Here is a 16,716-nt window from a genome sequence, read left to right as displayed (position 1 = left end):
TTCAAAGCTTCCAGAATGACAAGGTTATCAAAACTGAAACACGCATTGAAGAAATGACAGCTAGGACGTGGATAAGTAGCAATTTACCACTCAGATTGGTTTCCTGACGCAACTGGGCATTCACAAACTGCAGTGGCTAATTTTGGCACTTCGGAATTGATGACAGGTTTCAAAAAAAAAAACCCTACATGTACAGTTCACATGGATTGTACTCATGAACATTAAAAAAAAAACCATAAAAAAGGTGTGTGTATATGGGGGTGGAGCCTGAATCCTTCCAACTTCTCGTTTAATGGGATAAACTTATTTTATTTAAAGACCCAGCACTTGAGGTTTTTAATAGGACAGAGAAATAATTAAAAATACGAGATAGCGCTAGGGATAATGCAATGCTGTTACATAATATACATGCTGTTGAGGGCAATTTTATGTGCGTGCATTTATTTATTTATTTATTTATAAACCATGGGCAGCAAGTGTTGCAAAATCAATCGATACAGAGTGCTTCTAACAGAGATACATTATTAAGTGTATGTTGCCAGCCAAATTTCATTACACCTGTATAATTACAATATATTCTTCCTATGTCTTGCAGACATGGGTCAAGCTCACTAAAGTAGTATAAGAAAGCAACCAGAGTTCATCCAGGTTGTATTTGCATAGGATTCAATTAATCCAGATATATGTTCAAGCTTGTTACTGCAGGGGAGTGAAGCAATTTGAGGATGGTACATTTAAATCATTACTACCGTGTTTAAAAGCAAAGCAAATCTGCTCATCAGTAGAGCCTCCCCAGGGTAAAGTGGGAGAGCAAGAAGCAAATGAAAGAGCTGGAGTTCAGGTTTTGTTTGTTTTATTAAACAGCTTGATCTCGGTGACAGGTCCAAACCACAAGATGTATTCGGAAACCTTCTGGCAAAGCCATAGAACACAGCAGAGCCACAAGGTGGGTTAACATTTAAATTAGCAATGCTGCCCACACATTTTCTGTAAGCAGAAAAGGTGAAAGGGGCACTGTGCAATCACTTTTCCTTCTCCCCTGAAAGTAGAGACACACCAAAATAATGTCATGGCTAAGCCAGGGGAACCATTGAAGGTCCTACCAGACACACAGCTTGCAAAAGCACGTTTTTTTTTCTTTTCCATTATTCCTGAATTGTTCTGCAGTTGCATGTGTTTGCATATTCCAATGTAATGATACCCTGCTTGACTGATAAAGTAAAAAAAGAGGGAGGAAACTACATGTGAGCAGCTCTGTGGAGATGCTCCACGTTCCTGGGAGCCATGTTCGCTCCCTCGTAACATGTTCCCAAACTCACATACGGAAGACTGGAAGAAGCAAGAAAGACCCTCACCTTCTGCACAGCTCCGTATCTCTGGATGGCATCAGACAGCTGGTTCTTCAGCCTGTCCAGCTGAAGTCGCTCTTGCTGTTTTGGAAAAACAGAGCCCTGATTAGCAGATCTGTAGAGATAAATCAAGTAGTAGACTCTATCTGTGACCACGGGAAACAGTTCTGGTGGGAGACACCACGTAAATAAAGTCGGTACAAATAGTATTCTAAAAATTCAATTTCACTGGGGCTGTCAGGATGCTGTGAGGTTTTATTTTAGGAAGGGAGGACAAGATGCTTTGATCTTTCAGGCCAAAGCAATTAAAAAAGTATCACCTTGGACATTCAAGATAGAACTCAAGTCATGACTACTGTGAGGTCTGCTATCTGAGCTGGACACCTTCTGTGGCAGGGATATATAGTGGGACATTTCGCTGTCCTGCTTCCTGCATGAAGAGGGTCTCACACCAATACCAGTTCTTAAAGACTGTGAAACACAAGCAAATAAATACCTTACTGCCATCAAAAGAACAGAATGTTTCGAGCATGGTATCCTGCTTCTACTTACTAAAATCCAGCCTTGGATTATCTGCTGGAAATGATAACCCAAAGGATTTTCCTATAAAAAGTCTTTTGTTTGAATGATATCCCATGACAGAGTGTATCACCTCATTTGATGGCAATGGGTGATTTACTGGAATCGAGAGGTCCATCAGCCACAAGAACCTTCCTTCTGCCTGGCCTGGGGCCTGCTTGTCAGAAACCAACTTATCTCCATGTTTTCTAAAACATGTACCCAAATGCCTTTCTGTCTGGAGCTAGCCTCAGCAAGATACTGATCTATGTTTTAAACACAAGTGTTCTCAGAAGGAAGACCCCAGTCTAGCCTGATGTAACTATCCAACATGCTGCAAAATTGCTGCTCTCAAAGTGACCAAGCCCAAACAGTGTCAGGCAATGGAAATTCTGGAACTATTCTACCCCCTGGATCTCAGATTTCAGGTGTGCAGGAGTTCACATGTCCAGGTTTTACAGAGGGGAATGAACTGCAAGGAAGTAGGGCATCACCTTAAAAGCCAAGTAGCAAACAAACCCTAATCTAAAGCTACTAAGCAGAAATGTTCACTTTACAGCAATTTCAGCTGTTTCAGACAACTGGTTAAGAATACAAAAGTAAATTTTATAAAGGATGGGAAAAACATCTTTAATTTTTAATGGTAGTGTTTTCATACACACAAGAATATCCCAGTCTTACAGTTCTTCATCCAAAGATTTAAAAACGTTTTTAGAACAGGGTAAGTATAATTATTCCCATTCTACAGATAAAGGTCTATAAACCTTATGTTTGTTACACATGCAAAATAAGATAAGATTGCCTCCCTGGAGAGCTGATCTAATGGTCCAGCACTCATCCTACAGAAGCCTGGAATTCCAGATAGGCGCCTCTATTTAAGTCCTTTGAGGTTAGTTTGAAAGGAAGCCCTAAAATAGCCATGTGCTATTTTACATCAGTCTCCTGCCTTGTATCACAGTGATCCACTTACATCAGTATCTTTGCTCCTGAAATACTATCAACTTGCTCAGTTGGGCATCCTGACTCCAAGAGCTCCAGCAGCACTTGGAGCTTCAAGGGAAGACAGAGAAACTCCTACAGTGCACATCGTTGGCAGTGCATTACTGGTGGAAAATAAGGAAGATAGAAAAAAAATATTTTTTTTGTCTGTGTGTGCATGCAAAGCAATACAGAAAATAATGAATCGGAAAGGACTGACTATAAAGCTCTAAAGTAATGGAAGGCTTTTCATGCTGTGAGAAATTTTATAGGAGGAAAGTTTGCAATGCTACCCGGATCCCCAAGAGGGATGTACCAACCAGCAGCCAGTACCCACCACAACTATTTATTCTATATAAGGGATGAGGGCTACAGCCTTTATATCAAAATTTGTAGGTTTAATTACTTAAACTACACACTGTTAGAAGAGTTAAAAAAATAAAATCTGTTAAATTAATTGACCAGGGAGCAGAAAAAGTTATTATGTGATGCCAATAGAGAGCAGCAAGTTTATTCCTCATATTACTATAACTGCTTGTGTGTCTATTTCCTTCAGCTCTTAAATATTCTCCCTTTAACTTAGCAATTTTTCTCCCCATGACAGTAAAAGCTATTCTCCTGAGAGTCCCCAGTGGACACTACATGGGCTTCAAGTACAAATAATGACATTCTTGTGTGGCACTATAATTGGGTTTAACGTGACCTTGCCTGATTCCCCTTTGGACCCAATTTATGTCACAAAATGGAGCGAGGAGATAAGTACAAAAAAGCCCAGATCCCCATATCTCCAAGAAAGCATCTTCTGTTTCATCAAGCTCTGATGCAATTATTCTCAAAGTATGCTAGAAAAAGGAAAAAAAATAATCCTTGTAGTCCATCAATAATCAAAGCAACATGTTAAAAAAACATCAAAAGATTAAGGTTGATGCCTGCATAAGGTCAATGTCTACATACAGAGGACAGTCATTCCAGGCTTCCCTCGCCATCCTCTGGAGTAGACCATCACCTATTCATTTTTTTAGGTGAGATGAACTGCACATGGTCCTCCACAGGTTACAAAGGTAGCCTGGGGTGATTCAGCTCTTAAATGCTTATCTCATAGGCCTGTTGAAAAGTGACATAAATCCAGGCTGTAAAAAACACGTGGACAGAGATCAATTGTGTGTTTAGAGCAGTGTTTTTTCTAGGTGGGAGGACAGTGACAACAGAGTTGAAGTAATACAGGATTTCGGAAAATGGCAGGAAGTGAGTGAGGATAAAACACCAATTCAGGTAAGTTCCTGACCCAGAAACTATATGGATGCTGGAAGCAGGAACGTAACAGAAAACTGCTAGGCGGAATCAAGTAGAAAAGAATTGTCCTTATTCCTGTTTCAGTTGCTGAATCACCTGTTATGTGGGTGAACCTTCTCCTCAACTCTCACACCAGCTGGAGTTTGCCCCCCACAATATGCTTCTGTTCTTCCCCACAATGTATACCACAGTCCAAAGTCAGCAGGACATATGGGGTATAACGGTCTTTGTGGAAAGGTCAGAAACCTTCCGTTTGTCCAGTCGTTGCACTGGGGACCAGGGAATGGGGATCATTCATACCCTTGTGAAAATGTTCATATGAGTTGAACCTACTGATGACAGAAGAACAGTCTGTCCATACAACAGATGGGGTTGCTGTGGGGTAAATTGTAATTCAAAGTCCTGCTCTGATCTGGCCACAGCCTGTAATTATTTATCCCCACTGCTGCTTTCGCACTAGGATACAGCACTGAATTAATGTCATATCCAGACATATTCCACTGCTTTGCCCTTTCCATACACTTCAACACATTTCCAAACTCGTCTGCACCCACTGCATAACTGAGTTGTTGACCAACGCCAAACTCATGTGGAGCCAGGTGATTCCTGTAGTACTTTCACCCAAGATGAGTGAGACCCTGAGATAGGTGTGAGTTAGTTAACACTTTGTTAATGAGTTCTTGATTTCCAATTCCACATGATGCAGTTTTGGGAGAAGAACTGGTTTCTGCAGCTGTTTTCCCATTGATCATTTATAGGTGATGCTTATTGTGTAACAAGAAAGGAAGTTATAACAAGACATGGAACTCAAAAGCTTTGAAGCACCCACTACCACTGCTTTTTTCATTATTCCTCCCTCCATAAGACCCAGCACTCTCCCCCAACAGCATCTTGAATGACACGTACCCTGGATGAGCCTCTGACAATCTCAGACAGCTGCTTGATGGCTTTGGTGCTAGTCGTGATGGTTTTATTAGTCTCCTGCTGAGTTGCATGCCTGCAGAAGAGATGATGGGAATTGTAATTTAAATTAATTGCATAATAAGACACTTACAGAAATTTACCAAGCTGCAGAGCAATTGAGACAACACAACACACAGCACATGGAGCTACAGTAGGACTACGCAAGTCCAGAGTCTTGACCAGGAATGGCAGCCAGAAGGGTGTAGGAAATACTAGCAAGGAGCTGCCCAAAATGTTCTTCCTGTGATCAGCACAAAGATAATGGCTGTGGACCTGCAAAGTCAATGGGGGATGAAAAGGTGAAAATAGGAGGTGGACAGGTAATGAGGCCATCACAGATGGTTGGTATTGCAACTAAAATTGTCGAAAGAAGGGTTGTATAGCAAAAAGAGCTGGGACTGGAGAGTTACCTGATGGCTTGCCCAGGAAAATTTTGTACTCAGAAGAGAAATCTGAAGAGACAGAAATTGAGCAGGACAAATTTACTTATCATGATCATCTACCTGCTAATGACATAGTATCTCCAGGAAAGCACTGTGAAGGCAAAGGTGCAGTGCTGCTTTATGAGCACTGAAACAGGCAGGCAGGGAGTCAAACCAGTCCTCTCTTCAGTCATGGTTGTCCCTCTCCTTTACACCCCAAATTCCAGTACCATTTTTTCATAATGCTTCAGTCAAAAATTCTAGAAAGACCTGGAGAAAATGATCTTTTTTCTCCCTTAGAGGGCACCTTTGAGCCATGGTTGTATTGAAAAGACTCATTTGTCAGCGTTCTTTTTTCAGAGTGGGTGGGATGTGGAGTGAATGGAAGTTCTTTGATTAAAAAATGTCAAGATGACTATGGCCCCTATGTCCTGAAGACCCATGGCCCGTCCTTGTTTTTCAGCTCCTTCCTGCTTCTTTGTCAGCACTGATGGAGACCAGCTCTTTCAAGACTTATGTGAACTCTTTCAGCCCCTCCGTTGAGGAATAAGGACAGCCCCCAAACAGTCTTAAAGCAAACATAACCTTAGCCACAAATAAATTGAGACCTCTCAACAAGCACTCCACTGACTGTCATTTCCATCTAGTCAGGGAAGATGGACAACGGTACCATGAACTGTGATATTCATCCCCATAGCAAAGTTTGGCAATTTTTTTCCACTTAAGCAAGACCTCTGTGCAGACAGCTCAGGTGGGAAACCCATCTAGGATAAAAGTACACTTAATTTTATGCATTGTACCTACCAGGTATACAAGTGAAAGCTTAGTGTACCGTGAAGATAACGTCTCCTAGCTGCAGAACAGTAATTCAGATGTATGTTAAGGGTTGAGCAAGCACACAGAAGGCATGGATTCCTTTGGCACCATACAGGAAAGAGAAATAATCCCATGTGAAGACAAGGCTGGATCCAATAACTAGTTATTCTCAGCTCTCCTTAGCTAAATTAAGATATCATTTCTGTATTCATTCATCAAAATGCATTTCATTTATTTATGATCCCAGGACCCACTGCACCAGCTGACTAATTACATCACTTTTAATTTGAGATGGAAGAGGTCATATCTACCACAGACAGGTATTCCACACTGTCATCGCTAGAGAGGGAGATGGGAATTGAATCCTGTCACATTGCCTACCTTGAGGAGTACACAGTTAGCCTGATCCCCAATCTTTTAATCAAGTAAATCTTGCCACCAAGTGCATGAACTCCATAAGCAGCAGTTTCAGCACTGAGACTTCCACAACTAATTCCTCTTAATGCAATGCAAGACGCTGAAGTTGACGTCCAGTCATTTTGCAGACCTCATTAAATTATCTGCCCACAGAACGAGTCAGGGATTTACACAGCAGCAATTTCCCATCCCCAAAGTAAAATGGCTTGTTAGGCTCATGCATCTAATCCTTCCCAATCTCCAAAGTTAAATAAAGTCTCCTTCATTTGCATTCTAATGTAAATTTTATGTTAGATATCTTACGTAATAAATCCACACCGTGCACAAACTTTGCACCGAACTGCTGCAAAATAACTGGGAGCAGGAGTACAAAAAATAAAAGTTCTGCATTCCACCTCTTAATTCACAATGCACTTTAACCAACATGCTGGTGCTTGATTCTGCCACTTCCCACTATGTTGTCAGCACAATTAACTTCTTATTCTTCATCCTCAGAGATATGCTCAGGAATCAGACAGTGATTACATTTAATTTACATTAAATGCTATTAAGATCTTCATTAAAAAAGAGGCCTTGAAACTCCACTCCCCGCAGCATTTTATTTTAATATGTAATGGTAACAAGATATGTCACTATTATTATTATTATTATTATTATTATTATTATTATTATTATTATTATTATTATTATTATTAGCTTTCTTTATATTCCTCTCCCTATGGAAGTGTGGAAGTTAATTAAAGGGGTGTCTCTGATGAATAAAATTTGCTTCTGAAAAAGTCCTCCATACAATAGTAAGTTAAATACTCAGTCTGTGGAGATACCGAGTCCTTAAAATATAAATGTTGTAAAAGACTTATCTGTCTACAGCACTACTCTGAAAATAAGCACTCTGAGTAAAAACAAAAAGGGCACCTCTTAGGAAGAATAACATCTCTTGCTGTGCGTTTCTGTATGCACAAAGATTGCAAAGACAATGCAGTAAATAATACAAGAGATGCCACACTGCTGCCTAAGAGTTTCCTATGGCTGTTGTTTTCTTTACCAGAGAAGTACGGTCCACTGAATCCATAATCCCCAGCACGCAGCTGCTTACAGTTTGTTCTTTGAACGATCGTATCTCTGATTTATTTATCCAGTTTTAAAATGAGCATAGCAAAGAGGCAGATGCAATGATGGCTGCTTCCCTTCTCTGCAGGGACAGAATGATGGAGCTTAACTATGGTTTGCGCCGTTTCTTTGAGACACTTGATGAGTGACCAAGTCAACAAAAAATAATCAGACCTCAAATGCAACAGAAAAGATGGACAAGGGAAAGGCTTCTCTCTGCCTCACCGTGCCTGCTGCCACTCACAATAATCCCAAAGAGCTTTGTTTTCTAGTTCCAGCAGGAGAAAGGCATTTCCATTTATAGTACAGGATATGGCTTATTTTACTTTCATCTGATCCCTAATATAGGAGCAATAATAAGTTCTTCAGGTACAGATCAAGGATATCTTTACTGTACTGGCTTAAACTTCATTAGATTTAGTATCCCCTTTGGCACAGTGCAACTGCATAGCAGTGGAGCAGTTTTATGCATTTAAGAGCTGGGTGGTCAAGCAGGTTTGGCTACAGTTAAGCCAGGTAGAGCAGCATAACTTAAACCGCATACTTGCCTTTTGCGCAGCAGCTGCAATGCTTACCGCTCACTGCAGTTTACTTGTACATAAAGAGGTAAAAATTATAGTATGGGGAGCAGAGCACTGAGCTGCATGATCTGTGGCTTAAGGAGAAATAGGCTGAGTATATGCATTTATATCTATTCCATTGTTGTGGGAGACATAAATATGTAGAAGTGCATCAAGCATGCATGAGGAAATTGTTCACACCATAAGACTTTAGCCAATCTCTTGCTGTCTGCTTAGCCTTAGAGCTGGATTTTGTGAAGGACTGCTGTCTGTGGAAGCTCATGATAGGCCTCAGCAAACTATAAATACATGTATATAGAACTTTGTGCATTGGCCATAGGCACTACTATGGAGTAGCAAGGGGTACTTAGTCCCTGAGGCTCCTATTCCCCTTTCTCCACCTAATCAAGGTGCTTAACTTCAGAGCAAAGCCAACGGAGCTCCTTCATGGTCTATGGAGAGGGGCACCTCCAAAGGTGCTGCAGAGAACTCCACCCTTCAGTGGCAACCCACCACTTTTGGATGTCTCCTACACAGCCAGGATGATCCTATAGCAGAGCTAAGGATATTTCCAGAAATGGGTAATCCAGGTGGATGTGTTCAACAGTTGTATCAGCAAACACTTATCTATAGGATGGAAACTTGTGCTGCATTAGATTGCTATAACTTACTGCCCATAGACAGCCCCACACCTCGTCTTCTCGGGCTGCTGGCTCTGCTGCATTCAGGGAGGGATTAACACAGCGAGTATCTCTCATCTATAAGTATTTATTGCAGATGTAAACAAAGCAGAAAGATGAGCTAGGAGGAAAGGTTGTTTCACCAAGCCCTAAAGTCTGTTTACTGTATCGTTACAGTCACCAAAGGAAGAAAGGCTAAATCTACTTGTTCTGGCTCCAAGCTGAAACTCACGACTCTTTTTTTTCCCCTTTCTTCTTTAGGACCTGATTGTGCATGTTGAGGAATTGTTTACAACAACAAAATAAGAGCTCTAATTCTGATCTGTCAGCAAACCCCTTTGCATAGGTGTAAATCATCCAGCAGAGTAAAAGTCAGGAGAAAAACGGACTGCTACTTTCAAGTTTCAAGCCAAGTTTCAAGCTACACAATATTCTATAATAAAAGCATCATAGATTTCCAATTTGCCTGTCACTTGAAAGTATTAGGAGATGTGGTGCTATTTTTCTTTAAGGAGCTTAGGGGTTGGTCTGTGTGGGAAGAGGAGGTATTTCAAATCCACCTGGCACTGGTGCTGTGTCATCTCTAGAGATGAACGTGGCTACAGGCTAGCAGCTACTTTGTTCAGCGGTTCTGGATTAAAACATATGAATTGTAGTCAGATAGCAGTCCTCACAAATTTCACCACAGAAATGCAACCAGGGCAATATACAACAATGCAAACCCCAGCAAAATTTTCAATGGTATTTTTAATAAAAAATGAAGAAGAATTTATAATAATAACATAAGGAGCATGCTTGCTTCCCCATAGAATTTGACCAGTCTTTGCAAGCTGCTAGTTACTCATTGACCCGCTACCAGAAATTCAGGTTTGTGTTTTTCAACTAAATTATCTTGAGGACAGTAAGATCCCCTCTTAACCCTGCATCACCTACAGATTAGTTCAGCATCGCCTCAGACTCCATCTGTCAATGCATTACTGACAGCTCAGAGAGCACTCAAAACAGGACCCCATGGGAAGCAGCTCACCAACGTCACTGCCATTAGTCACCTCTCAAGTTATTTTTCTTTCTCCCACCCATACTATTCCCAAGTAAGTTTTAATTTTACAAGTTTCACTTTATTCCCTAATAAAAGAGCCCCTTGTATCCTTTATAAACGCCTTGCTAGCACTGAGCTATATTACACCTCCCTCTCTCTCATTATCCAGTAAGCCTCTTAGCTTATCAGAGACAGAAATTAATTTAATTCACCATAATTTCATTTTGATGAACCCCGGTGCCTTCTGATCATGATAATTTTTATTTTTTTCCTTCAGGTGCTGATAAACTGCTTATTTCTTTTTAACTATTCTTGCAACATAGGTTGTACAGAAGTAGACCATCTTCCTGCACTACATTTCTGCAAAAAGCAAGCAGGTCCCTCCCTTTCCGGCCCGAGGACCTCACCTGCCCTCCAGGAGCTCTTAACATTTTCCAGCATTTCCAGCATTGCCCCAATAATCCTTTTAACGCCCTAAGATAAATGGCATCAAACCATGACTATACTGATTGCTTTGCCTGTGCTTTCTAATTCTATTGTGCCTTTCACATTAACGAGCGGACCACAGCTTAACATCTGTCACGGAAAGGTTACTGGGATGTATCCCTGCGGTAATTCTCAGCGGCATAGCCAGAGGTGCCTGTAACAACACCATGAAGCAACTAAGCGACATACAACCTACATATAGTTGTTACCACACCTTTCTGCCAGCAATTTACTAGAGCTTTTTGCTGAAGCTTTGATCAGAGGCATCTTTCGAGGGTTTTCAGAAGCCTATTATGCCCATCTAAGGCTCAGGGGTGCTGCATTTATGTCTCTAGAAGGAGTTAATGGAGACAGTCAATTTGCAGGGAGAGGCAGGGAGAACAACACATTTTCTGAATCCTGCAGACAGTCCACAAACACAGAAAACATTTTATATACTTTTAAAAAGTGTTAGAAACTGTCCCCTTCCCTGAAATTTGCAGAGACATGGACATTGTTGTCTTATGTTGCTAACCTCTAAATCTTTTTTGGAAACACTATGTATGTGGACTCCAATATATGCAAACTTCCCCTTATAACTTGCCTGTTGCAGAACACAGGCTGGAAGCTACGGACACAAAATGCAATAAACAATATATCAAATCCCAAGGACTTCATGCAGATAAAAAAGCCAACTGATGTATCTGCTTAAATATATTTTCACATAATATATATGCCCGTAAACATTAGCTCTTGCATTTCAGAGTAGCATCAGAAACAAAAGAAGCCCATGTCTCCCTATTTAGGAATTTCCCAGCCATAAAACTGTCTATGGCGGGAGCTTACTGAGTGCAGGGCCGAGCCAGGGACACACACAGGCTCTGTATGTCACTGTAAGAGCTAGCAGTCCTATATCTATTATATTTTAATGTTAATCCCAGTGGGTACATCCTCGTGTCTAGCTAGCAGTCCTATACACTTTTAGGGTCAGGGGTGGTGTTAAGAGCACCACTTCACGCTATGTCAGGTTTTCTGTCATTGCTGGATGTTTTTTTAAATAATATGACATGATGCCATGTTATCAATGATATGGCAATACATCCCCCTCACTGTATGCACCAATCCTAACCAACAAATACATTTGGATAGACTGGATGAGTGAGTGTGGGTGCACGAGTGTGCAAGAACGTGGACTACACACACACATGTGTGAAAGACAGGGACAAATGGACAGGAGATAAATTGCACTGCAGATTAATTTAGCCTATTATCCTTCCCGCACTCGCTCTCTTGGTTTTAGCATTTAACGTGGGTTAATACTCAGTATGGCACTGTGAAAAGATGAAGGGCACTTTACTGATGTGAATGAGTGATCGATTGCTTTAGTTCTCCTTGAGAAACTATGATGAAACCATCATTAATAAAAGAGCCAGCGCTTTGTACCTTGGACTATGAAAAGTTTTGGTGAACAGAGATGTAGATCTTTTGAGGCTTTATTCTGATTTTAAAAGTTGCTTTCGGTGGCAGAACATCCAGAGCAAACATATGCAAAAAGGGAATAAATCATACAAATTTCCAAGACGTAGGCATTTTCACCCCAGAAAATACATGTTTCATTTAAAAAAAAGGCCAACTTTGCTTAAAACCAGGCAATTTTTATTGAAAAATGAATCCATTTCACTCAAACGACTGCGAGGTTTTTTGTTATTTTGTGAAGTGAGCAAGAAATCAAAGGCAAACAAACAACTCAAGACACCTTTCAGCTTGCTGTTATTATTTGTGTATTTCTAGTTAGAGGTATTAAAGCACAAGTGCTCCTATGTGTATTCTTAAATTAAGCAATATGCCTAAACCCAGTTCCTCAATCAGGATTTAAGTGAGAAAGAAAGGGCATTAGCAGTGATTGTACCACTGAAATTGTCAATGTGTAGCAAACAGGCTGTCTTATAAACCTATGAAAAATGTCCACCCTTTGACTAGCAAGAAATCTAAAAAGAAAGGCAATGACCAACCAATTGTTTTCCAGTCTAAAGTGCAAAAACAGGTGGTTTATCATCTCCAAGAAGCTCAGCTTTAAGAATCAGCAGTCAAACATCCAAGCAGCATTGCAGCAGTGCACAAACACGAAGGCTTTGTGTTCAACCATGGCAGGAATCAAGTGCTATGGGTTTCAGAAGGAAGCAGGTCAGCAAAGGAAACACATCTGATGAAGTTACACTCACCCCCCTCACCCCATCCCACATGATAAATGAAGGAAATGTCACCATAAAGCTCGCAGACCGACTTGGAGGAAGGTTTGATACACGCTGATTTCCCTAACGGGGTAATGTGAAGAAACTATTTCAAAAGAACAGCAGTGAAAGCCAGTGTTCATCAAGTTTGTTAGAAATCCACCTTTTAGGCACTGAAGAAAGCCTTCATAAACCTTCATATTGAAGTTAATAAATGTTGTACTGTAAATATCAATTAGTTAAGCTGTCTGGACAATGAAAATAGACTGGCATTTACAACAGATGTTGAAGACGGATGCATAATCCACTAACAGTGAAGTATCACGCAAAGGAACTGAGCATTTAGCAAACTCCTGATCTATTTAATTTACTTCAGTACCATCACTGGCAAAGGCAGTGGTACAGCTTTTGGCTTCCAAGACAGATGTGTACGGATCCAACAGCCTGCATTTCTCTTGACATCTCTTTCTTTTCCTCCTGGAAACTCCATTCAGATGAGACATGAGAATTTTGGGTTTAGTCACCTGGGATTTCAGTACATCTTCCCAGACAAGCCTACTTCAAACACAGCTGATCTGTAGAGTCCATGTGCAGTGAGCCCATATCCTTCTAAATACATCATCTTCTGGACTTCTCATTTATCACATAGTACACACACATACCTTTCTGTCCACAAAAAAAACACGTTCTTTTACGTGCTCAAACATGCTCATGTTCCCAAATCAGACCCTGTAACACCTGCCCCACTACCCCACATCGCACCTCCCTGGTCTCAACCGCTCCTACGTGTCCTACAGAGAAGGAACTAAATTTTCTGTCCCTACCACTTCTGCACACCCAACAATAACCACTTCACCAAAACCAAACACCATTCCCATGTTCTTTAATTTCTAAAACAAAAACCAGCTTCTCACTGTGCTGGTTTTGGCTGGGATAGAGTTAATTTTCTTCATAGTAGCTAGTATGGGGCTAAGTTTTGGATTTGTGCTGGAAACAGTGTTGATAATACAGGGATGTTCTCATTATTGCTGAGCAGTGCTTACACAGAGGCAAGGCCTTTTCTGCTTCTCACCCCACCCCACCAGTGAGCAGGCTGGAGGTGCACAAGAAGCTGGGAGGGCACACAGCTGGGACAGCTGACCCCAACTGACCAAAGGGATATCCCATACCATATGATGACATGTTCAGCATATAAAGCTGGAGGAAGAAGAAGGAATGGGGTGACATTTGGAGTGATGGCTTTTGTCTTCCCTGTTACGCATGATGGAGCCCTGCTTTCCTGGAGATGGCTGAACACCTGCTGATGAGAAGTAGTGGATTAATTCCTTTTTTTTCTTTGCTTGTGTGTGCAGCTTTTGCTTTACCTATTATACTGTCTTTATCGCAACCCACTAGTTTTCTCACTTTTACTCTTCTTATTCTCTCCCCCATCCCACCGAGGGGGAGTGAGCAAGCGGCTGTGTGGTGCTTAGTTGTTGGCTGCGGTTAAACCATGACTACACCAACAGTTTACCACTATACTTCTACTAGATATTGATCTCTCTAAACTCCTATGCCTTATCACAAATCCAGGTATTCTTAAAACATAACCTCAACCCCATCCCCTGAGCTAGGTCATGATCTCCTTCACCATTACATCTCCATGCACTTGTAAGGCATGGCCACTCACACCCTTCACCTGCACAACCCCAGCAACTGAGACCAAGATATCAGGACTTCTCACTCTGGTCCTCCGACCACATCTTCTCTAATATGGGATTCCCAAACCACCTCCTCACCCACCTAAAATTCATCCCACTTTCACACCCACTCCCATGCCCTGAGCCAAAAGTGTAGCTCTCAGCCTCCCTGGTACGATGATACTGGGATCAGAATTGGAAGCTTCAAATAATGTTATCTTCACAGCTCCATTCCAACGTGGTCACTCCCACTGCTCTGGAGTATGACATCTGGCTGCTTCACCTACCTCTGATCTAACTAATGGCATTTTTGCTGATACTGGGCATGTTTTACCTTTGTGACCAGCTCCATCAACTCCCTGGCATGAGCAAACACAGTGGCCTTAAGTGCTGCACAACTTGGTCTTGTTTTCTTGCTTTCCTCCTGTTCCTGTCCTAGAGTGGATTTGGGAGTACAATGGTAAGCAGATAGAAAAGCCAGCTGGAGGAAAGAGCCATTTTCAAGTACAAAGTGAAGCATAAAAGTTGAAGTTGGTAACAGTGCTGGCACTTTCTGAACACATTCCCTTGAGGCACCTATGCCAAGATCTATTTTTTTCTGATTTTTTTTTTAAGTAAGAGAGAGGAGAAAAGAAAAAAGTGAAAATAATATATGGCAGAGAAGAGCTTTAAAATATGTTTGCTTGAGACAAGGATTTTTTGTTGCGGCTTTATTTGTTTTCATATTGCACTTCGTTCTCAAAAAGCACAGAGATGACTAAAAGGAATTGTGCTGGGAAGAGAAATGGATCTCAGCAGCCTACTTACCACCTATTGCTCTATCCTATATACTTCATATGCCTCTTTAAATCTGACATCTCTGCAACTTTCTGAACATAAGGGCAAGCTGTGAAGTGCAAGGGAAATTAATATATTTATCCTGCACAGAATGCAATACACTCGAAATATAGAGTTCTTGATCTCTAAATACTTTTCTTCATATCTCCTTCATTGTCCTTTCCATTCAACTTATGTTTCACTCTGCCTTGCATCACCTTTCTAGCAACACTTTAATTTAGCTGGCAGAAAGATGACTCTGTCTCTTTTTCGGAATGATTAAGTTTAAAAAAAACAGACAAAATCTTAAAAGAAATGCTACTGGTGAGGCTTCTCTGCTCATCAGCCCCACATTTCATCAATTTAAAGATCCTTCAGGCTCTCAGGTGACAATAATGTGTAATTCCCAATGTACCACAAGTCGCTCCTCCCCACCACCCTCCAGCTGACATCAGATCATAAAGCAGCCTAGCAGTTAGAATACAAAAACACAAGGCACTTTATTGGCCAATAAAACACCCGCAAGAGCGGCCATGTGAATGAAGACCCCATTTTGTGGGGCAATAAATTTTGCACTAGCACCCAAAAGGCATTGCTATTACAGGAGTTGTGCAAATCACCATCCATGGTCCATGACAAAGTAGCTTAGGCTGTGGCCAGAAGGACGAGTAATTCCAGGGGACAGCAACAATTAAAATGCACTGCCAGTGGTCCAAAAAATTAAACTTCAAAGAGATACTTCCCTAATAAGAATGGGGCACAAATATATAATAGAAGCATAAACAAACAAAATAAAAGATCTGAGAAAGTTCATTATAAATCAACAGGTTTGTTTCAGGTAAGACAAGACTATCTTTTTCTGCTGGCAGAAGGCAACGGACCAAGCATATAATGAACTCAGATATAGCAACTCTCTGTTTACAGTGAGGGACAATGGAAATATCCAATTTTTCCAATCCATTCAAATGTGAAAACCGTAAGTCCCGTTATCAGAAACCTCTGCTGCTGATAGCAAATTTGTTCTCTAGGGGGTAAATGGATTCAACTTAAGAACCGCTGTGAAGAGTCCAATGCAGGTACTTGAAAGAAGAAAATTACCTGATGAAAGATCAATAATATTTCTCCTCTCTCTGAATTGAGGCTTATGTGCAGAATAAAATATTCCAGGGACTGATTCTCTGTTGCCTTGCTTCAACGCAAGCTATTGTAAATGTAACTAAGCTAGCAAATTATTTATTTACAATCATGTTGTGAAAATCACATTGCATTTGTGCAGGTAGAGACACAAAAAGAAAAGAAAACAGAGAAAGTCACACTCAGTGCTCCCTAAAAGCAGACAA

General features: G+C 41.0%; 1 protein-coding gene across 9 annotated transcripts in view; it reads right to left on the bottom strand.

The window, feature by feature from the left end:
• The window catches only part of TSNARE1 (t-SNARE domain containing 1), a 500,311-nt gene that overhangs the window by 273,456 nt on the left and 210,139 nt on the right, over positions 1-16,716 (bottom strand). For all 9 annotated transcript variants that reach the window (XR_015700647.1, XM_087739795.1, XM_087740277.1 and 6 more), the window contains 2 exons: positions 5,085-5,175; positions 1,356-1,430 (listed from right to left, as the gene is read on the bottom strand). Coding sequence is in view for 8 of the 9 variants with exons in the window: in XM_087739795.1 (XP_087595921.1) it covers positions 1,356-1,430; positions 5,085-5,175 (166 nt within the window). In the remaining variant the exon portion in view is untranslated. The remainder of the gene's footprint in view (positions 1-1,355; positions 1,431-5,084; positions 5,176-16,716) is intronic.

The sequence above is a fragment of the Nipponia nippon genome, unplaced genomic scaffold (assembly GCF_047370975.1).
Source record: "Nipponia nippon isolate SJK-2023a ecotype South Korea unplaced genomic scaffold, ASM4737097v1 scaffold_1, whole genome shotgun sequence".
NCBI lineage: Eukaryota > Metazoa > Chordata > Aves > Pelecaniformes > Threskiornithidae > Nipponia > Nipponia nippon.
The sequence above is the reverse complement of the archived record's forward strand: the minus strand, read 5'-3'. Positions and strand labels throughout refer to the sequence as shown.